The following is a 22,704-nucleotide window of genomic DNA, read 5'->3' on the forward strand; positions in this document are numbered from 1 at the left end:
ATGATGATGATTCCAGCTCCACAGATGAAAGATGTCTGTCCTTGGGCAAGACACTTAACCCCCCTGTGCCACAATGTGTGTGTGTGTGTGTGTGTGTGTCTGTGTGTGTCTGTGTCTGTTTCTGTTTCTTATCACATCACACACATTTCTATAAAGTCCTGCTGTTTTCCCTCGTCACGTTTACATTTGTGGCTCATTAAACTCGGCCCTTGTTCTCCTGCTCTTCTTGCTCTTCTTCTTCTTGCTCTTCTTCTTCCTCTGCTTCCTCGTCTTCGCTCTGTGGCTCTGGCGTGTGACCGTTGGCCTGCCTCCTGCTGGACAGCTGCTGCATCTCCCACATTTCAGCGCGGCGCCGGTGCCAGTCTGGCCTCGGGGGCAGATGGCGGCTCTTTGGCTGGAACACGCAGAGATCCTCCACATCTCCACCCTGAAAAAGAATATTTATACACAAACAGATCGAGAGGATATGTACTTTAGTCATAGTATCATTACTTACAAGTACAAATACTCGAGTACATTCTGCTGTGGATTTGAATAAAACACACTTAAGATCATTAGATTTAAGATTTTTCCAACCAAACTTAAAAATCTTTCTCCAGTTTGGCCATTTTTTTAAAGGTTTTTCAGATTTTACTTCCTGGTTTGAAATTGTTACCATAGCAACCACATCGTCCATTTACAGGAACAAACCAAATTATTATTAGACAGATAAAATCATAAGAAAACACATTTATTTAGTTGAAATCATGTTTAAAATATCAGATTTTTGTCTAAATTGAGCTGTATTTTTGGATGATATTCTCCCGACTGTCACGATCTACATCTTTACGCCTCCGTCAAACAGTTTAGTCGTAAAAGTAAAGTAAAAAGTACAGGGACAGTACCAATACTCACAAATACAAATACTCGAGTAAGCAACAAAACAGCCAATCAGGAGCGAGGATGTTACGCCCCTTCTCCAGTGAAATAAAAACCCCAGGATCATGTAGAGGGTTAATACGAACATTTAAGACCAGAATGAGTCTGAAGCAGCAGAGACAGAGAGAGAGGACAGAGGGGACAGAGAGGACACAGAGGGGACACAGTTTATCAATAGAAAGTGAATTGGAGCCGGAGTTGATGAAGCCTGAAGTTTGACCACGATCACTTCCTGTCTGTAACGCGGCGGCTAGCAGGTTAGCTATGTCCATTTATATAAACAGTCAATAGTCTGTACGGGCCGTGTTTTGGCGGCGTGTGCGTGTGTTCGGCGTGTGGAATGCTCGCCGCGTCGCTCTGATTGTCATCGCCGTGTGAAGTCGCTGAAGGTCACACTGCTTCTTATCTCTGACTTTTGTTGTTTACGTTTCCTTGAAGCTTTCGGTCCAATAATTAAGATCCAGGTTTGTCACTGAGTCAAATGTCAGCGCCGCAATTAGAGACGACGAAGGAGAAGAAGAAGAAGAAACATGGTGATTCTGGTTGTCATGACGACCAGCACGACGACGACGACGACGACCAAGAACGCACGACAGGAACAGACGAGGAACGGAACGGTAAAGAGACACATTTTTATATCAAAAAATCACTCTGCAAACTGAGCTCCTGCCTCCGTCCAAGGGTTTCCCAACGATGAAAAAACAAGGAGCGTTGCCGTAGTAATTAACAATTTAAAACAAAATTATGTAACATTTGTAAAACGAACATTTTGAATTAAAAAACTCAAATTTCTGCTGTGAAATTCTGTTTTCATCCACCGCAGTAAAAGGTCCAGGGCTGGTGCATTACACACCAGCGACTGCATCTTCTCCACCGTGACCTCCGCCCGTTACATGAGGGCGGAGGTCACGGTGGAGATATAAGAAATATAATGAAAATACTGAGGAAATGGTCACGTAAATCCATCTGATGTAACGGTGAGTTTATTCTGTCTGGATCTGCTCTGTGAAACACAACAGACACAAAAGAGCCACAAGAGTCAGAATGAGCCACAAGCACAAGTCTGTGGAGAGGACTGTGCAAAGAGCCAGAAGAGGAGCCAAAAGAGGAGCCAAAAGAGCCAGAAGAGGAGCCAGAGCTAGAAAAGGAGCCAAACGAGACCAGAAGAGGAGACAGAAGAGGAGACTAAAGAGGAGCCAGAGCCAAAAGAGGAGCCAAGAAGAGGAGCCAGAAGAGGAGGCTAAAGAGGAGCCAGACCCAGAAGAGAAGCCAAAAGAGGAGCCAGAAGAGGAGACTGAAGAAGAGCCAGAAGAGGAGCCAGAAGAGGAGCCAGAAGAGGAGCCAGAAGAGGAGACTGAAGAAGAGCCAGAAGAAGAGCCAGAAGAGGCCAGAAGAAGAGCCAAAAGAGGCCAGAAGAGGAGACTGAAGAAGAGCCAGAAGAGGAGCCAAAAGAGCCAGAAGAGGAGCCAGAAGAGGAGACTGAAGAAGAGCCAGAAGAAGAGCCAGAAGAAGAGCCAAAAGAGCCAGAAGAGGAGCCTGAAGGGGAGTCTATAACCTCAAAGAAAAAGAAAGAAATTTAACAGACAACACCAGGAGCCCTATTTAAATATGTGTTTGTCTCTACAGGTGACACACAGACACACACACACAGAGACACAGACACAGAGACACAGACACAGAGACACAGACACAGAGACACACACACACACCCCTACATACCCCGACAAACACACAGATACACACGGACACACACACAGACACACCCCGACACACCCCCACACACACAGACACACAGAGAGAGACACACACAGACACACACACCCCGACACACACAGACACACAGAGAGAGACACACACAGACACACACACAGAGACACACACAGACACACACCCACAGATGGAAAATGATGTTGACAGATTTTACACAGAAAGTGAAAACTGGAGCCAGAATCGATGGAGCAGGAAGTGCACCATGATCACTTCCTGTTTGGAGCGCGGCTCTGTCCATTTATACAAACAGACTGTGGTCTCTCGCTGCAGGACGACTCGCTGACCACACCGTCACCTCCAGACTGACCTCGCCTCCTGAACACCGTGAAAACTATAAACAATCTTCACTTTCTCTCTTTTCTCGCTGCTGTCGTTTCTTCTCAGAGTCGCGGCGTTTTCAGACTCGTTAAAAACCTCGACACGTCCAGTTATCGTCCCGAGCGCCGCCGCCACAGACTGAAATAATGACCTGTCCTGATCGATGAGGTCAGTCCTGATCCATGAGGTCAGTCCTGATCCATGAGGTCAGGAGCGTCCGTGGTCCTCAGAGATAAACGTCCCACGCCGCGTCCTCCAGCTCCACACGGTTTGTTTTCTGCTCCACCCAATCTGTCTCCGACTCACAAAACCCATTTATCACTTTGGGCCTTTTCTGCTCCTACTTCCCGTCACCGGCCTCACGTACGCAGAGGAAAAATGCGACGCGCTTTGGGATTAAATCTGTCCAACAAGTCCGGGCAGCGGAACGTCAAAGGTTCTGCAAAATAAATCGTCCAGAGAAACGTCGGATTTGTGTTTTTAAATAAAAGTTTTGAGAACGTCAAAGAAACAAGAGGAAGAGCAGCTAAGAGTGAAAATAACACTGTAAATGTTCCATCATATGACATTAAACACACATATATTTCCATGGAGACGTGTAAGAGACACCCACAGCACAAGTTACAGGTGACATCTGTGGAGAGGCGAGACGCTTACAGTAAAACTACACGTTTATCAGGGACTTTTTACGCAAAGAAAACACCTGGAATTGAACAAATGCAAGATACATGTTTAATGCTGTACAGTGGGACATTCCAATAAGATTTCCTTAGTGACAAGCAGAAAAGTTACATCGTGTGTCTTTACTTACGCCGTTCTGTGATCTACAGTGTGTTCTAACGTCGTTTCCTCGTCACACACAGACCTGGAGTTGTGTTTTGTTTCGTTCTCACACGTTTAACACACAAACCTGCAGATTTAAAACTGAAAACACTCTGTTCCACCTTGTGATGTCATCATGTGGTGATACAGGAAGTGCTCCACTGTGTTTTTAAACTCCACACACCTTCATTTATAGAATCATTTGGATCATCTCAGTCCTGGAGTTGTCTCTTATCTCGACTGAACTAAAGGTAAAAGGAGGAGTTTGACTTGAAAACTACCACTTGATGACATCACAAGGTGGAACGTCGCATTTTGATCTTTGTAGATGTTACAGACTAATAATAAAGTGTGACTCAAACATGTGTGAATGAAACAAACACAACTTCAGGTCTGTTTTTAGGAGGAAACAGTATTAGAACATGGATTAAATCTCATATTGGAGCATTAAAGTTGTTCTGATCGGCTTTATTAGGTTTGAAAAGTGACGTACTGAAGCTTTATATTAGCTTCACTGCAGACGAGGCGCAGATGGCAGGACACCTGTATTAAATATATGTCATTATGATCTAGAAATATCCCAAAGGAAATCCACAAATGTTGAACCTGAACATTTAAATCTCTTCACTGTATTTACCCGACCACAGACTGAGCGCGAGAAAACACTGGGACTTCAGAAGGTTTTCCAGCAGCTGATGAACAACGAAAAGACTTGGAGTAGCATTTAAAAGTGTTTTTTTCTGTAGCAAAATGCAAGTTTTGACGCAGTCGGTTGAAAAAAAGCTCCTCGAGCCGCCATCTTGACCAGTCCGTTTACAGCAGCAGATTCTCAGATTTTTGGCTAAGATCAAGTGAAACTGTGGCAAACGTTTGGACAGAATTCTCCCAGCGTGACGTCAGCGTGATGTCAGCGTGATGTCAGCGTGATGTCAGCGTGATGTCAGTGTGATGTCAGTGTGATGTCAGCGTGATGTCAGTGTGATGTCATCACTGTGAGAAAACTACTTCCTGTCATTTTCAACCTATTTTTCAACTTTTCTTCACAAACTTCTTCTTGATTTGTGTAAAACTCTCACTAACATTAAGTCAAAACTCCAGACTCATCCAAACTCGCTGTGGTCACATGGTCAGTTCTCTCGTGTCATTGGACGTAGAGGAAATCTGACCTTGGGACCGGCTCCTGACTCACTTCCTCCCTGGAAACACCTCCGCGTGGCGCCAAAAAGAACAACACGTTGTCCAGGACGCGGCTCGTCGTGTCGATGGACACTGGCAGATTCCCAACGGGAGATAAACAGAAGAGATTCATCTGAAGAGATTAAAAAATAGAAGCATTGTCCTCGACCTGGAGACGCGGCGGGACGTCCCACTGTCCCACGAGAAGAGATGGACAAGTACTTTATTTTGTTATGTAAGTGAAAGTACAAATACAAAGGTTAAAAGTTACTTAAGTAAAAGTATCACACAAAAAATCTACTTAAGTAAAATTATGAAAGTACCTGTTTATAAATGTACTTAAAGAGTAAACAGTAAAAGTATTTCACATATTGTAGTTGTTAAATTGATTAAAAATGACATATATTTTGGTGACAGTAACAAAACAAATCCATTTCTTTATTTTTCTCATGAATAGTTTGTGTTTATTTTTGTTTTGCTCAAAGTCGAAGTTTAAACTGTTTCCACGAACGCGGTAAAAATAACTCCTCAAGTCATGAAAAGTAGAAATGCAGTGGAGTAGAAAGTAGAATCAGTAGGTATCAGTACTTTACTTTAGTACTTGTACTTGTACTTCTGTTCTGCCTCTGCCACAGTTTGATGGATTTGTTTAAGTTTGTAAAGTTCAGGAATAAACTTCTCAGGGCTGAACAATTTAGGAAAAATATCTAACAGATTTTTTAAAGTCCCAGTTTAGTCCCGGTTTAGTCCCGGTTTAGTCCCGGTTTAGTCCCGGTTTAGTCCCGGTTTAGTCCCGTTTTAGTCCTGGTTTAGTCCTGTTTTAGTCCTGTTTTAGTCCTGGTTTAGTCCCAGTTTAGTCCCGGTTTAGTCCTGGTGTAGTCTTGGTTTAGTCCTGTTTTAGTCCTGGTTTAGTCCTGGTTTGGTCCTGGTTTAGTCCTGGTTTAGTCCTGTTTTAGTCCTGGTTTAGTCCTGTTTTAGTCCTGTTTTAGTCCTGGTTTAGTCCCAGTTTAGTCCCGGTTTAGTCCTGGTGTAGTCTTGGTTTAGTCCTGTTTTAGTCCTGGTTTAGTCCTGGTTTAGTCCTGGTTTGGTCCTGGTTTAGTCCTGGTTTAGTCCTGTTTTAGTCCTGGTTTAGTCCCAGTTTAGTCCTGGTTTAGTCCCGTTTTAGACCTGGTTTAGTCCTGGTTTAGTCCTGGTTTAGCCCTGGTTTAGTCCTGGTTTAGTCCTGGTTTGGTCCTGGTTTAGTCCTGGTTTAGTCCTGTTTTAGTCCTGGTTTAGTCCTGGTTTGGTCCTGGTTTAGTCCTGTTTAGTCCTGGTTTAGTCCCAGTTTAGTCCTGGTTTAGTCCCGTTTTAGACCTGGTTTAGTCCTGGTTTGGTCCTGGTTTAGTCCTGGTTTAGTCCTGTTTTAGTCCTGGTTTAGTCCTGGTTTGGTCCTGGTTTAGTCCTGTTTAGTCCTGGTTTAGTCCCAGTTTAGTCCTGGTTTAGTCCCGTTTTAGACCTGGTTTAGTCCTGGTTTAGTCCTGGTTTAGTCCCAGTTTAGTCCCGGTTTAGTCCCGGTTTAGTCCCGGTTTAGCCCTGGTTTAGTCCTGGTTTAGTCCTGGTTTGGTCCTGGTTTAGTCCCGGTTTAGTCCCGGTTTAGTCCTGGTTTAGTCCTGGTTTGGTCCCGGTTTAGTCCTGGTTTAGTCCCAGTTTAGTCCCGGTTTGGTCCTGGTTTAGTCCTGTTTTAGTCCTGGTTTAGTCCTGGTGTTTTATTCTTCTGTTTTTTAACGTTCCTTTTGATCATTTGTTTGTATTTGTCGTTTTAACGTCTTTCTTCTTCTTCTTTGTTCTGTACAAACGTGGGGCTTTGCTCATTGTGATTTATGTTTTAAAAGTAGGATTCTGTTCAAAGTTCACATTTTAAACACGACGCCTGAACTGACAAAATAAAACTAGAATCACAGAACATGTTTGTGCAGATCAGAACAGAACAAGAGAAGAAGAAATGACGGCCCTTTAAAACCTGAGTCCATTCAAAAGTGTGATTTAGATAAAGATTTTTTTTTCTCGTACTTGTGGAATCTGGAGGAGACATTTTGACTCATGAGGAGCTAAAAACACTGATATTAAACGAGGTCTGATCTTCACGTCATTTATTTTAAACGGCCCATATTACCTTAAAGGGCCCATGTGACTCTGACTCTGATCTGTTTTCATGTCGTTTCCTCGTCACACACAGACCTGGAGTTGTGTTTTGTTTCATTCTCACATGTTTAACACACAAACCTGCAGATTTAGGCTGGAAAACCCTCAGTTCCACCTTGTGATGTCATCATGTGGCGATACAGGAAGTGCTCCACTGTGTTTTTAAACTCCACACACCTTCATTTCTAGATTCATTTGGATCATTTCAGTCCTGGAGTTGCCACTTATCTCGACTGAACTAAAGGTAAAAGGAGGAGGAGTTAACTTGAAAACTACCACTTGATGACATCACAAGGTGGAACGTCGCATTTTGAGCTTTGTAGATGTGACAGACTAATAATAAAGTGACTCAAACATGTGTGAATGAAACAAAACACAACTCCAGGTCTGTTTTTGAGGAGGTGACAGTTCTGGGACATGGATTAAAGCTCAAACAGTGTCCATTTTGTGTTAGACGCTTTAATAGATTCTCAGGACCAGGACGACAGCGCCACCTACAGTCCAAAACTATCTCCAACCGGGACGAGGGGCTTTTTCACTCTCACACACCTGCAACACTGTCCTGAAGAAGTGAGACTGTAGATGGCGCTGTCGTAGGTAAAAAGACGACGTCGGAACCTGTTTAAACCAGCCGACCAATCACGTCGCAGCAGTGTCATGTGACCACTGTGAGGCGCTAGTGAGCAGTGTCCAAACTGAAAAACAAACTAAACCTCGGTCTGGGAAAAGAATCTGTTAAAATAAATGTGATATTGTGATATGTGTGTCGCCTTCAGATGGACCACACTCTTTGTCCTGTCGTTACCTCTGGGTCAAGGGTCAAGGGTCAAGGGTCACCAGGTTTTTATGGAACTGGAGACGGATTAGTAAAACAAGTGTGCTTTGTAGGTGCTTTGTAGACTTTGTAAACTCTCATAGCGTTTGCAGCCCTGAAGAATGTCTCAGAGCAAAGTGTTAAAGCTGCACTCTGTAACTTTTCTGCTCATTTCCCTGGTAATGTCATTGTGCTAACTCAAAGTTCCAGCGTGTGGCATTAAGTTGACCTGCTTTGTGCTCGTCAGACACAGTTGTTTTTATTTCAAATCAAATCAAATCAAACTTTATTTATATAGCACTTTTCATACAAAAAAAAGTAACACAAAGTGCTTTACAAAGCATTAAAATCAGTCCCACCCACCAAACCCACCCAGCCACCCGACAGCCCAACAACCCAACCCCAACACATCAATAAACACAACCAAACAACCCCCCACCCCAACACACACTCCCACCCCCCACCCCAACACACACTCCCACCCCCCACCTCAACACATGTTAAAATACCTCAGTTTCATTTAAAATATGTTTAAGTGGAACAGGCTGGATAAAGATGAACCAGATGAGAGAGCGCCACCAGAGGAACCATCTGCACCAGGAACAGGGTCACCCACAGCCACAGGACACCAGCCCAGGGCCCAGAGAAGAGATGAGGCAAGACCAAACCTCCAGGGCCCACGAGCCAGGGCCCAGCAGCCACAACCAACCACAGCTCCCGGTGCAGAGGGCTCCTCAGAGGAAACACTGGCAAATCTAAAATGATTAAAAATAATAAAATAAGTCAAAACTAATAAATAAGTCAATAAATAATAAAATAAATAACCAATAAATAATAAAATAATCAATAAATAATAAAATAAGTCAAAACTAAACAAGTAAATAAAACATAAGTAAAACATAAACACACTAGCCAGCCTAAATAAGACTAAATAAATAGAGAAGTAAACTAAAATGATAAATACTAATCAAAAGCTATGCTAAAAAGATGGGTCTTGAGCCTGCTTTTAAAAAAAAAAAAAAAAAAAAAAAAACTGTGACTGTTATTTCAGGGCAGAACAATGTGGGAAAAAATAATTGATTTTTCTGATGAGGTTTGGAACCAGGAACAGACCTGAGAACGTTTGAATCCAGCCTCAAAAACTCCCAGTTTAGTCCTGGTTTAGTCCTTGTATAGTCCTGGTTTAGTCCTGGTTTAGTCCTGGTTTTGGCCCAAAATAGTCATGATGTAGTGCCAGTTTAGTCCCAGTGTCGTCCAATTTAGTCCTGCTTTAGTCCTGCTTTAGTCCTGGTTTAATCCCGATTTAGTCCCGGTTTAGTTCCGGTTTAGTTCCGGTTTAGTCCTGGTTTAGTCCCAGTTTAGTCCTGGTTTAGTCCCAGTCTAGTCCTGGTTTAGTCCTGGTTCAATTTACCAAAACTGTGAGCTGTTATTTCTGTGAGCAGAGGGTCTCCTTTCCACAGATCTGAGCTGTAAACGTGGCCTGCTTGGTGCTGCCGTGGAAAGGAGCCCAAAGCGCTGACATCTCCGTGGAGACGAGCGGGTCAGATCCTCCATCGAATAAACAAATAAATAAAAATCCAAAATGCCCTGAGTCTCTCGTCCTGTAGGTCCGTGTCTGTTTCGTGTTCTGTTCAATTATTGTTTGGCAAACGTCCAAGTCTCTGTCTAAAAAAATACTCCTCCGGCCTGAGACGGTAACGTAGAATCAATTGATTCATCCAAACAAAATGATTTAAAAAAGTTAAATTATCCCAACATTTCTCCGCTCTTCCTCCGGGGCTTCTCCACAGCTGCCGATGTGTTTATTTGGAATTCTCACATGTGTTTGTGGATCCACTGGGCCCCATACTGTGTCAGTGCTGTCCCCATAAGCACGGTCCCCACAAAAACACTGTCCCCATAAGAACGGCCCCCACAAAAACACTGTCCCCACAAAAACACTGTCCCCATAAGAACGGCCCCCACAAAAACACTGTCTCCATAAACACAGTCCTCACAAACACTGTCCCCACTGGTTAGGCTTTGTTGTTTTGCGCTGTTGCTATGCGCCTTTTCTCTTGGTTACGCTGTTGTTACGGGGTTTTTTCCCTGCTTTTTCTCTTTGTGACACCATTGTTACACTGTTGTTTTGTGCTTTAACAGTCGGTTATGCCTTTATTATGCATGTTGGCTCTTGGTTACGCCATTGTTACGCGATTTGGCCCTTGGTTACGCTGTTGTTACGCAGTTGTTGTGCACTCTGGCCCTTGGTTACGTCGTTATAGCGCGCTTTTTTCTTGGTTATGCCATTGTTGCACATTTTGGCCCTTGGTTACGCCGTTGTTACGCCGATGTTACACGCTTTGGCCCTTGGTTACACCGTTGTTACGCGCTTTGGCCCTTGGTTACACCGCTGTTACGCGCTTTGGCCCTTGGTTACGCCGATGTTACACCGTTGTTACGCGCTTTGGCCCTTGGTTACACCGTTGTTACGCGCTTTGGCCCTTGGTTACACCGTTGTTACGCGCTTTGGCCCTTGGTTACACCGTTGTTACGCGCTTTGGCCCTTGGTTACACCGTTGTTACACACTTTGGCCCTTGGTTACACCGTTGTTACGCGCTTTGGCTCTTGGTCACGCCGTTGTTACGCGCTTTGGCCCTTGGTCACGCCGTTGTTACGCGCTTTGGCCCCTGGTTACGCCGTTGTTACGCGCTTTGGCCCTTGGTTACGCCGATGTTACACCGTTGTTACGCGCTTTGGCCCTTGGTTACACCGTTGTTACGCGCTTTGGCTCTTGGTTACACCGTTGTTACGCGCTTTGGCCCTTGGTTACACCGTTGTTACACACTTTGGCCCTTGGTTACACCGTTGTTACACACTTTGGCCCTTGGTTACACCGTTGTTACACACTTTGGCCCTTGGTTACACCATTGTTACGGGCTTTGGCCCTTGGTTACGCCGTTGTTACGCGCTTTGGCCCTTGGTTACACCGTTGTTACACACTTTGGCCCTTGGTTACACCATTGTCACGGGCTTTGGCCCTTGGTTACGCCGTTGTTACGCGCTTTGGCCCTTGGTTACGCCGTTGTTACGCGCTTTGGCCCTTGGTTACGCCGTTGTTACGCCGTTGTTACACACTTTGGCCCTTGGTTACGCCGTTGTTACGCGCTTTGGCCCTTGGTTACGCCGTTGTTACGCCGTTGTTACACACTTTGGCCCTTGGTTACGCCGTTGTTACGCCGTTGTTACGCCGTTGTTACGCGCTTTGGCTCTTGGTCACGCCGTTGTTACGCGCTTTGGCCCTTGGTTACGCCGTTGTTACGCCGTTGTTACACACTTTGGCCCCTGGTTACGCCGTTGTTACGCGCTTTGGCCCCTGGTTACGCCGTTGTTACGCGCTTTGGCCCTTGGTTACGCCGTTGTTACGCGCTTTGGCCCTTGGTTACGCGCTTTGGCCCTTGGTTACGCCGTTGTTACGCCCTTTGGCCCTTGGTTACGCCGTTGTTACGCGCTTTGGCCCTTGGTTACGCGCTTTGGCCCTTGGTTACGCCGTTGTTACGCCCTTTGGCCCTTGGTTACGCCGTTGTTACGCGCTTTGGCCCTTGGTTACGCCGTTGTTGCGCCGTTGTTGTGCGCTCTGGCACTTGGCACAGCGGAATCCCAGGAATCCGCTCGCTTGACGTGACTCTTATGCGGAGCCAAAAGAGATGGTGACATTGTGCAATGGCTTTTATAGTGGATCATGTTTAAGAATAGGCCACGGGTCTCGGTTCATGAGAAAAGCATTTGGCACAGAACCACGTGGGGCAGGAGGGAGAGCACGCATCGCTTCATTCACATAATTAAGTGGAGGAAGCGCATTAGCGGGTCGAATAGTGAGTGTGTGGCACTGACAGGGTTAATCATACCCATATGGTGTACCAAGAGGTTTCCAATGCTGCTGCGGGCCAAGAGCAGCCGAGAGGAAGGCAGGGGAGGGGGCAGAGCAGACTGGAGAGAACAGCGGGACACACTCACTCCAACACCTGCAACCTGCTCTCCATTTGCGCGTCCAGCCCCTGGAAAAGACGCATAAAACAACTCCATTCAAAGCAACTTTTTCGGAAACGGGACGAGCCAGCGCGTAAAAGAGACGCGTTTTAACCGTGTCCGTGTCCGTTTTCACTTGGGATTTTACCGACCGAACTGGATACGGCCCCGTCGCGTTCAGGGCAGAGATCCGCAGCGGCTCTGAGTGTCTCCAAACGCGGGGACATGTAGCGCCAACATCCCCTGAAGAAGTTTCCCTGCTTCTCCCCGAGGCTCGACAGAAGCGCGAGGTGAGACATTTCGACGCGTACACGGTTTAACTTTTAACTCATATTCGGTTACTCGCCGTGTGGCATAACGTGAATGAGTTTTTACGCACGAATGCTGCCTCCTATTTTGGGATGTTGAGTTCACAGGTAAACGCAGAAAAAGAGGTTAGAGTCTGGATTGTATTTGGTTTTTTAATGAAGCGTGGAGCTGTTAATTGGTTTTTCAATTAGGTTCATGTCAAAGAAAAGGCAATAAAAGTATGTCACAGCACAAATCCCCGTCTGCGTCCCCTATTTTTACTCCTGGCTCATCGTTCCAGCACCTATGGCCCACATTATCCCTGCGCATTGTGTAAGCTCTTTCCTGGGATGGTTCATCTGTTTTACAAATCATTGGGGACTTCTGTGGAAGGCTTCAGCTCTGTGCCTCCATCTCTCACATTTTCCAAGTTCAATACAATATTTTCTGGATTTTAAAATGAAATGTAATAGTCTAACACGTGCAGGAAAGGTCAGGTCAGAAAAATGTGTCCAGGATCTGATTTTTAAGACTTTTTTGTTCCTCCATCTTGGGAAACTTTTGCTCATTTAACCTGAACAGAAGCTTTGGAACAGAAATGTCAAGGTGCATTTAAAAATCACTGTTTTGTTTGTTTAAAATGTAATTATTATCACTTTTACATGCGTTCATTATTTTGATTTTACGCCACAAAAGTGATACAGATCTGTTGACGCTGGATTGTGCCAAAAACTGAATTTCACAACATAATTATCTCAAGACTTTGGTGAAATGAAGGTGATTTAAAACTGTGCCACAGAAATGAAAACGTGTTTAAGCCTCGTGTCTCTGAGAGTCCACCTGTTTCTACTGTGTGACCTGGTTTAGAGCAGGTTTGGAACTGGTCTAGTCCCAGTTTAGACCCTTTTTTAGACCTGGTTTAGTTCTGGTTTAGTCTTTGTTAAGTCGTGTCTTGATCTCACCCAGATTTGGTTGTTCTGGTTTAGACTCGAGTCACTGGTCACGATCCACAGACCAGGAACACGTCAAAACTGAGACTAAACCAGGACTAAACCGGGACTAAACCAGGACTGAACCAGGACTAAAACAAGACTGAACCAGGACTAGACCAGGACTAGACCAGGTCTAAACCAGGACTAAACTGGGACTGAACCAGGTCTAAACCAGGACTAGACCAGGACTAAACCGGGACTAAACCAGGACTAAACCAGGACTAAACCAGAACTAAACTGGGACTGAACCAGGACTAAACCAGGACCAGGACCACAGTGCGTCTCTTTGGTCTCACTCTTTGGTCTCACTCTTTGGTCTCACTCTTTCGTCTCACTCTTTTGTGTCACTCTTGAGTCTCACTCTTTAGTCACACTCTTTCGTCTCACTCTTTTGTCTCACTCTTTAGTCTCACTCTTTAGACTCACTCTTTAGACTCACTCTTTTGTCTCACTCTTTCGTCTCACTCTTGAGTCTCACTCTTGAGTCTCACTCTTTCGTCGCACTCTTTTGTCTCACTCTTTTGTCGCACTCTTGAGTCTCACTCTTTCGTCTCACTCTTTCGTCTCACTCTTTCGTCTCACTCTCGAGTCTCACTCTTTCGTCTCACTCTCGAGTCTCACTCTTTCGTCTCACTCTTTCGTCTCACTCTTGAGTCTCACTCTTGAGTCTCACTCTTTCGTCTCACTCTTTCGTCTCACTCTTTAGTCACACTCTTTCGTCTCACTCTTTAGTCTCACTCTTGAGTCTCACTCTTGAGTCTCACTCTTTCGTCTCACTCTCGAGTCTCACTCTTTTGTCTCACTCTTTCGTCTCACTCTTTGGTCTCACTCTTTTGTCTCACTCTTGAGTCTCACTCTTTTGTCTCACTCTTTTGTCTCACTCTTTCGTCTCACTCTTTCGTCTCACTCTTGAGTCTCACTCTTTCGTCTCACTCTTGTCTCACTCTCGAGTCGTGCTTGTATCGTCTGTGTCTTTGTGCCATAAACTCTGTAAATCTCTGGAGTCTGTTTGTCTTCGTACTTGTCCAGACCAGTCATTTTTTCACCCACGTTTGGTCCTTGTGTTTCTTCGTGTTTCCTTCACAGACTCGTGTTTCAGTCCTGGTTTAGTTGAGCTTCTTTATTTCACCTTCGTCTGGTCTGTTTATGTTTCTATGTTCAGTTTGACATTGATCAGTGAAGAGTTTCAGAAAGAGTTTGATCCTGTTTATGTTTTTCTGCGCATGTTGTTTTCTCTGGACAGAATCGTGTGAAATGAGGATGATGTTTTGTTTGGTTCTATTTTCCTGTGAAGCACCTTTAAACCAGCCCTACTGAGCTTGAGTCTTTATGGTTCTCATCTCTGTTATAATTTACACATTTTAAATCACAATATTCAACTAAAAACACTTCAGAAAATAAGCACTCACAGCTGATTTCAAGTTAATAAACTGCAGTGTCCAGTGGAGCTGACGTCGCTGTAAACGTCGTCACACTAAAGCGCCGCTGTAGCGCCCCCTATGGACAGAGGCACGTCTCACTAGAGCAGCACGTTTTTACATTTGTACCAAAATGACGACGCGATGCTGCAGAATCTACGAGTATCAACGATTAAGAAAATAAAACTGGAGAAGGAAGAGCGGACGTCACAGGGGGCGTGTCACAGTGGGCGTGTCACAGTGGGCGTGTCACAGTGGGCGTGTCACAGTGGGCGTGTCACAGTGGGCGTGTCACAGTGGGCGTGTCACAGATGGAGGTTAAACGGGGGCAGATCTGCAAAATGGCGTCTTGAAAATAGTGGATTAAAGATTAAACTCAAACATGAATCGGTCCAAATAAAACTTCAGAGGCTCAACGAGAAGAAACGACTGAAACAGGAGAAACATCTGAACAGATTGAACAGGGTGGATAAAAATATATTGTATTTATATGATTCAGTTTTTATCAGTTTGAGAATCACTCCCTTTGACTCTGTTTAAAAATCTGATGTTTTTGTGACGTCGTCCTGTTGTGATTCACTTTATTTATTAATGTAACTAAACACTAAAAACTCCCTCTTTTCATATTGTTTTTTCTGTGGTGGTGCGTTCACACCGGGGCCGCGCTCGACGCCTTTGAGGACAGACACCTGTGACGTCATGGACGCTCTGGACGCAGACGCTCGTTGTCGTCTGTGTCTTTGGATGTTTTGTTTTCCCTGTGTCTTTGTGAAGAGCAGAGCAGGTTGAGAGAGTGACTTTAGTTTTATTACATAAAACTCATCACCGGAGGCGATTGGCGGCGGCGTGTCTGGGTCTGTGATTAGCCTTTATGCTGGTGCGCTCGGCATGATTAAGTTGCCACTAGTTTGTGGCTGATGTTTCTACTTTTTCTGGATAATGACGTCGCTTTGTCACTGTAGCGTTGTCTCTCATTGGTTGACGTTGCACCAAACACATCAGCTTTTTCAACTTTTGGACGTGTGAACAAAGCGTCCAACGCCGCAGAGCGGCCAAGACGAGTGTCCACCATCGACTCTGCGTCACAGTGAAGCACAAACTCTCACAAGACACAAAATCGTGATGAGGCTCCAAGCTCTGGACGTTAGCCATGTCCCTCGCTTCAGTCCTCGTCCACTTCACACTGGGGAGTTGAAGGAGAGGGAGCAGCCTGGAGCCGCTGGGAGCCGCCGGGAGCCGCTGGGAGCCACTGAGAGCTGCTGGGAGCCGCTGGGAGCCGCTGGGAGCCACCGAGAGCTGCTGGGAGCCGCCGGGAGCCGCTGGGAGCCACCGAGAGCTGCTGGGAGCCGCTGGAAGCCGCTTAGAGCACGCCTCTTTAATGCATGTTCTGGTCTCAGCTTTTAGTATTCATAATTTATATGGGATCCTCTCCGGGAAAGTGCAGATGCATTATAAATGTGTGAGTTAAGGGCTAACAGTTTGGCTACTGTTTGAACTCAAGTGTCAGGGATTGTTTTGAGGAGAAATACCTGCGTCTTTGAACTGTCAAGTCCTCCCGTCTTTACCTGCTCAAAATCCGCTGACGTTCACCTCTGGAAAACCAAGATGGATGCTCCGGGAATCACTGATGGGCGTCTGAATCCTGTTTTTGACACTTCACACAGAACGCAGTCAATAAATCTATGAGTATGAAATTCTAATGGGCTGATTAAAACGGTTCAAGGCCGAGGAGGCGTAGCGCGGACTGCAGTGTTCTTGTTTTTCACATTTTTCCGCGGGGGTTCTGAGCGTGTTGAAAACTACTATGCAGTCTTAACACACAGGTTTGCTCTTTAAATAAATAATAGGGCTGCCGTCTTTTCCACTGCAGGTGTGAAGGTTTGGACTCCGAGGAAACTCTGCCAAAGTTGTGTGTTTCAAAAGCTCAAGGCCTAAAGTAAAAGAAAAAGTGAATCTGACCAGAAGTGAAGACGCCGCCACGAGACGACGAGCCGCCAAACGTCTTCACTCGAAAACTTTTTGTCCAGTTACAGATTTGACTTTTTACTTTGGGTCAGACCTGGACGACTGAGGGACACAGAGACGTCTACAGGTCTGAACGTCATCAGGGGCGGAGCCAGACCTCTTTTAGTGGGCGGAGCTAAGAGGGCGCTACGGTCTTTAATGCGGATGCCCCAAACGCCCTCCACCGGGTTTGCGTCGCTGTTTTAAACACGTTTAAATGGAGTTCGTCCCTGTAGTGATTTATAAAAGTCTGTGCAAACTTTGACCTCTCTTGCGATTGGAGCGTTGCTTACAAACTGGCACCTGATTGGCTCCTGGGCCCTGGAGTCTGGTCACACCTGGTCCTTCACCTTTAAAACACTTTGAGTAACTTGTAGTTGAGATACTGGTAAATCTTGGGTTTGTTTTGTGTTATTGTCATTTCTGGACTTTTGTTTTGTCGTATTTAAGTTAAACATTGAAAACCACTCTGTTGGTTTTTACTTTAACATTCCTTTTAGATAAATAATAACTTTAGTTGGTTTGTTACTTCCTCTTTTCTTTAGCTGAGCGGAGTCGTGTCTGTCTCATTTTAAACTCAAACCTCAGATCCATCGACAGTCCGGCAGATTCAGTCAAATCCTGAGTAAATATCAGTATGATTCTGTATTCAAATCTAAGGATTGTAGTCAAAATTATTAATAAAGCAGCTCCACTTACTTTGAAAAAATGTATTAAATTTTCTTCCAAACAAACTCCAGATCCACTCGGTCTGTGTGAACTCAAACTGCTCTGAAACTGTCTGTAGATTTAAATAATTTAGCCAAAAATTTGAAAAAAGTACATTTAATTTCATTTGTTTCACTGTAAAAACCTTTACATTTTGATTTTTTAAACTGGTTTGGACTAAAGGAAACACACTGCACTGAACATGGGACATTTATTGTATTTTCTGCTGATGTTAATGATGAACTGTTAGTTTTATGATGTAATTGTGATGAAATGTGTGTTTTGTGTGTTATTGTGTGTTCACCTGCTCAGAGTCTGCAGAGCGAGAGAAACAGCAGCTAAATCTGGAACAAATCAGCTTTTCTTTTGTGAGATTCATGAATTTGTACATGATCCTTGACAAATTAAGAATAAAGAAACAAAGAAAGAATCGCTCTGTGGTATGAAACTGGGTAAAAATCTTCGGAGGGGCCTTTCTACGGGAGCCCAGGGCCCCCTGAAGCCCCCCCCGCGGCGCCGCCCCTGTAAACATCACAGCGAACCCTCCCCATTCGCTCATTCCGGCTCCTCCTGCCTCACGGGGGAATGCTGTAATAATAGTGAATTCCTTTTTTTGTGTCCAGATTTAGATCTCTGTGGTCTACCTGCATGACGGTTGCCATGGCAGCGGCCGGACTCCTCCCCCTGCTGGTGGCGTGTGTGTGCGGAGGCCTGGCCCTGCAGTCCGCTCCCAGGATCCGACTCTCCTTCAAAGGTGAGGGCGCGCTCGGCCCACAAATGACAGGATTAAGAGTGTTCGTGTGGTCAGTGGGACTCTCGCTCGGTGGGTGGTGCGGTGGTCGGCGGGTCGGGCTGTTCGCTCGGGCTCAAACACATCAACGGTTTTGTTTCCATTCGCTTCTTTACTGAGTTTAAATCCTGCAGATGTACGTAAAAAAGTGAACTGGCAAAGAAGATAAGTCATATTCATAGTCTGTTTATATAAAGGGACGGAGCTAACGTGCTAGCCGCCGCCGCCGCCGCGCTCCAAACAGGAAGTGATCACATCAGACTCGTCATTCTGGTCTTAAATGTTCGTATTAACCCTCTACATGATCCTGGGGTTTTTATTTCACTATTGTGTCTGTAAATCAAGATATGAACATTAATAACAGACAAATCAGGTCCTTTTTTCCCCGAGGTCGCTCCCGTTAGCGTTAGCAACAGGTTTGATTGACAGCGTTTTGAGTCGTTGAAAGTTCAAAGGTCGTATATGACACAAACTGACTCTTGTAGCTTTAATCCATGTTAAAATGTTGTTAGCGCATCAAAATCAGACCTGGAGTTGTGTTTTGTTTCATTCACATGTTTGAGTCACTTTATTATTCGTCTGTTACATCTACAAACCTCAAAACGCGACGTTCCACCTTGTGATGTCATCAAGTGGTAGTTTTCAAGTTAACTCCTCCTCCTTTTACCCTTTAGTTCAGCAGAAAATTGGCAATTCCAGAGCTGAAATGATGAAAATGTGTGGAGTTTAAAAACACAGCGGAGCACTTCCTGTATCACCACATGATGACATCACAAGGTGGAACAGAGTGTTTTCAGTTTGAGAGAAGAACTCAGCCTAAAATCTGCAGGTTTGTGTGTTAAACATGTGAGAATGAAACAAAAAAACACAACTCCAGGTCTGTGTGTGACGAGGAAACACTAGATCAGATCAGAGTCATGTTTCTTCTTTTATTAATCACACAGAGGTTTATTTAGTTCAGAGATGTTACGCTGCCCCTGCTGGTCGTCCCGCTGTGACGTGGCGGTAATAAAGTATGAAGTAATCCCTTCGTCTTAGCCATAATCTGGTTTATTTAAAACATAATGTGAGGTGGCGTCAGCTGTGGGTTTATGTTCACTGGGAGGTTCTTTGTTGAGGCTCTAATGCCACAGTCTCAGAGTCTGGACCTGAGCCTCTCACGGCTTCAGCAAAACGCCGTCTCTTTGTAAAACGGCGAAATAATCAGGTGAATTTGCGTCGGCTCGGGTTTGTGAATAGCCCTGATTTTGGTCTGACCTTCAAACTGCGTGTCCAGAGACGGTGTAAAGACGTGGAGTAAGTGACGTCACCACAGCGTTTAGCTAAAAATGAAACTCATCGAGGCTAGAGCAGGTGTAGAGGCTAATCTGGTATCATAGCAACCAAAGAGCCAATCAGGAGCCAGGCTGTTGAAGGTAACGTTGCTTCCCGCCCACACCGCTGGTTTAGCAGAGAGCGGGTGCTTAGCAACGCTGTCAATCAAACCTGTTGCTAACGCTAACAGGAGCGACCTCGGGGAAAGAAGGACCTGATTTGTCTGTTATTAATGTTCATATCTTGATTTACAGACACAATAGTGAAATAAAAACCCCAGGATCATGTAGAGGGTTAATACGAACATTTAAGACCAGAATGAGTCTGAAGCAGCAGAGACAGAGAGAGGAGACAGAAAACAAAAAATAAAGTCAAAAAAATAAATAAAAATAATAAAAATTACTCAAAATAACCCAAAAAACCCCAAAAGAAACAAAACTTAAAATAATAAAAAAAGGAAAAAAATTAAATAAAATAAAAATAAAGAACTCAAAATAACTAAAAAATAAATAAATAAATAAATAAATAAATAATAATAATAATAATAATAATAATAATAATAATGAAAAAATAAACTCAAAATAGCTCAAAACAAAAAACAAAAACAAAACAGTATCATGTAGAGGGTTAATACGAACATTTAAAACCAAAATGAGTCTGAAGCAGCAGAGACAGAGAGAGGACACAAAAAACAAAAAATAAAGTTAAAAAAAAAATTATTCAAAATAACCCAAAAAACAAAAGAAACAAAACTTAAAATAATAAAAAAGTAAAAAAATAAAAATAAAAATAAAATAAAAAAATAAGTCAAAATAACTAAAAAAAAAAATTATAATAATGAAAAAATAAACTCAAAATAGTCTGAAGCAGCAGAGACAGAGAGAGGACACCATTTTTAGCCGGAAGTGCGCACATGATCACTTCCTGTTTGGAACGCAGCAGCTAGCAGGTTAGCTATGTCCATTTATATAAACAGTCTGTGTGCGTATCCCAGGAAGTCTATTTAGAATCAGCTTTGGAGTAAATGAGACTCGGGGGCAAAATGGAAGCTCTGCCATTCTAAATATTTCAGCTGTGACGAGTTTTCTATTCGGATTAATGATATTTATAGGGCTGGAGTTCGCTCTGTTAAGCCGACAACATTCTGCACATAAATGCTTCGAGTGATTTGAGGACATGGGAATGAAGTGATTTTGAATTTCAACAACTGAATAACTCAATCATGAACATAGACTGTTTATATAAATGGACAGAGCTAACCTGCTAGCTGCTGCGTTCCAAACAGGAAGTGATCATGTCAGACTCATTTTGGTCTTAAATGTTCGTATTAACCCTCTACATGATCCTGGGGTTTTTATTTCACTATTGTGTCTGTAAATCAAGATATGAACATTAATAACAGACAAATCAGGTGGCTTCTTTCGCCACAGTTAGCTAGCGTTAGCAACAGGTTTGATTGACAGCGTTGCTAAGCGCCCGCTCCCTTCTAAACCAGCGGTGCGAACTCGAAAAGCGGCGTTACCTTCAGCAGCCTCGCTCCTGATTGGCTCTTTGGTTGCTATGATACTCGAGGTCGGAATTACAAATGTGGAACTCGTCTCCAAATTAGCCGCTATAACTGCTAGCCTCGATTATCTTCATTTGGAGCAATCGCTTAGTCCGTGTCTTTATACAGGCTAAAAAAAAATTGAAGTTCCGACATATTGCTGAAGTAAATATAGAAGATAAATGATAATATTGAACCCAAACCTTAAAATTATCTCCAAAACGTTTCTAAAGCTACAATATCGTTAAAAATCATGAGCTGCTGTAAAGAAAAAACAGCAGAATGAAACACTGAAGTCATTATTTTGTGTCTGTTATGAGTCGTAGAAGTTCTTAATTCAAACTTTAAGGCTGAAATCTCATTATGTTGTGAGAAAATAACCAAAAATGTTCCATAGTACAGAAAGAATAAGCCTCAGGATAAACACTGCGCCCTGAACGTGTTAATCGTGTTGTTGTGTTTGTGCTGATGTTTAATGTACTGACTCTGAACGCAAAACTAAACTCAACGTCACATTTTTCTTAAAGACGCCACATTTTAAGCAGAGATTACAACAGTTTTTCTCCTGATTCTACTCGTCCATTTCCTCGTTTTTGTGGCGCTCCAGCTGAATAGCGAACCCGGTTTCAGTGCGTTTGTGAATAGGTCTGATTGTGGTGGGACTTTCACGCTGACAGATTTGAGACTATCCCAGGAAGCCCGTTCAGAATCACACAAACGCACAGTTGGCAAAGTGATAGAAGTTTATGAATGCCATTTCAACAATACCTGCTCCACGGTGTCCTCTCACAAACACGTCTCCAGAGCCTGTCCCGGCGAGGACGTTTGAGCCGCTTCAGTTCATGATGTTTGTGTACAACCGTTTAGCTTTTATTATTAATTGTTGGATTTTCTACATTTCTGTCGATTAAATGAACAAATGTGAAGCTCCGCGAGACGACGGCGGTGGGATTATGGGCTCTGTACAAATCACAGACTGTGTAAAGACGAGGACTGAGTGAGTTTGACGTCACAGCTTCAGCGTAAAATGAAGCTCATCGAGGCTAACAGTTATAGCGGCTAATCTGGAGCAGAGATGTTTACAGTGGTCCCTGATGTATCGCAGGGGTTATGTTCTAAAAATAAGCGGCAAAACTTTATTTTTTTACATTATTCTCTCTGTTTTTGTCTGTAAAACCCCTCACCACACACTTTATACACTTTTCTCACACAGGCGTTAACATTTTCTCACATTTCTCTCTCGTTTAAACTCTCTCAAAGTTCAAACCTTCGTAGGCGTCTTTGTCGGTGCAGAACGTTTCATCGACATTGTGGGTTTTGTCGGGGAGAAAACAAATCGCAAACGTACAGCACTTCAGAGTCACACTGAGATCCAACGTTTATGTAAATTTGTCTGAACACATTCTGTACTGGACAGGAGACACGGCACGGAGGAGACTGATGGACAATGGTCTACAGTCCAACAGCCAATCAGGACGCACGACACAATGGTCTACAGTCCAACAGCCAATCAGGACGCACGACACAATGGTCTACAGTCCAACAGCCAATCAGGACGCACGACACAATGGTCTACAGTCCAACAGCCAATCAGGACACACGACACAATGGTCTACAGTCCAACAGCCAATCAGGA

At 44.1% G+C, this 22,704-nt stretch overlaps 1 protein-coding gene across 2 annotated transcripts in view; it reads left to right on the forward strand.

The window, feature by feature from the left end:
• Window positions 1-11,864: 11,864 nt before the first annotated feature.
• LOC117373290 (semaphorin-3F-like) overlaps window positions 11,865-22,704 on the forward strand; it is a 35,703-nt gene continuing 24,863 nt past the window's right edge. For both annotated transcript variants that reach the window (XM_033969246.2, XM_055222823.1), the window contains exons 1-2: window positions 11,865-12,298; window positions 18,042-18,172. In XM_033969246.2, coding sequence (XP_033825137.1) covers window positions 18,067-18,172 — 106 coding nt within the window. In that variant the 5' untranslated portion in view covers window positions 11,865-12,298; window positions 18,042-18,066. The remainder of the gene's footprint in view (window positions 12,299-18,041; window positions 18,173-22,704) is intronic.

This window comes from Periophthalmus magnuspinnatus, chromosome 7 (assembly GCF_009829125.3).
Source record: "Periophthalmus magnuspinnatus isolate fPerMag1 chromosome 7, fPerMag1.2.pri, whole genome shotgun sequence".
Classification (NCBI taxonomy): Eukaryota; Metazoa; Chordata; class Actinopteri; order Gobiiformes; family Gobiidae; genus Periophthalmus; species Periophthalmus magnuspinnatus.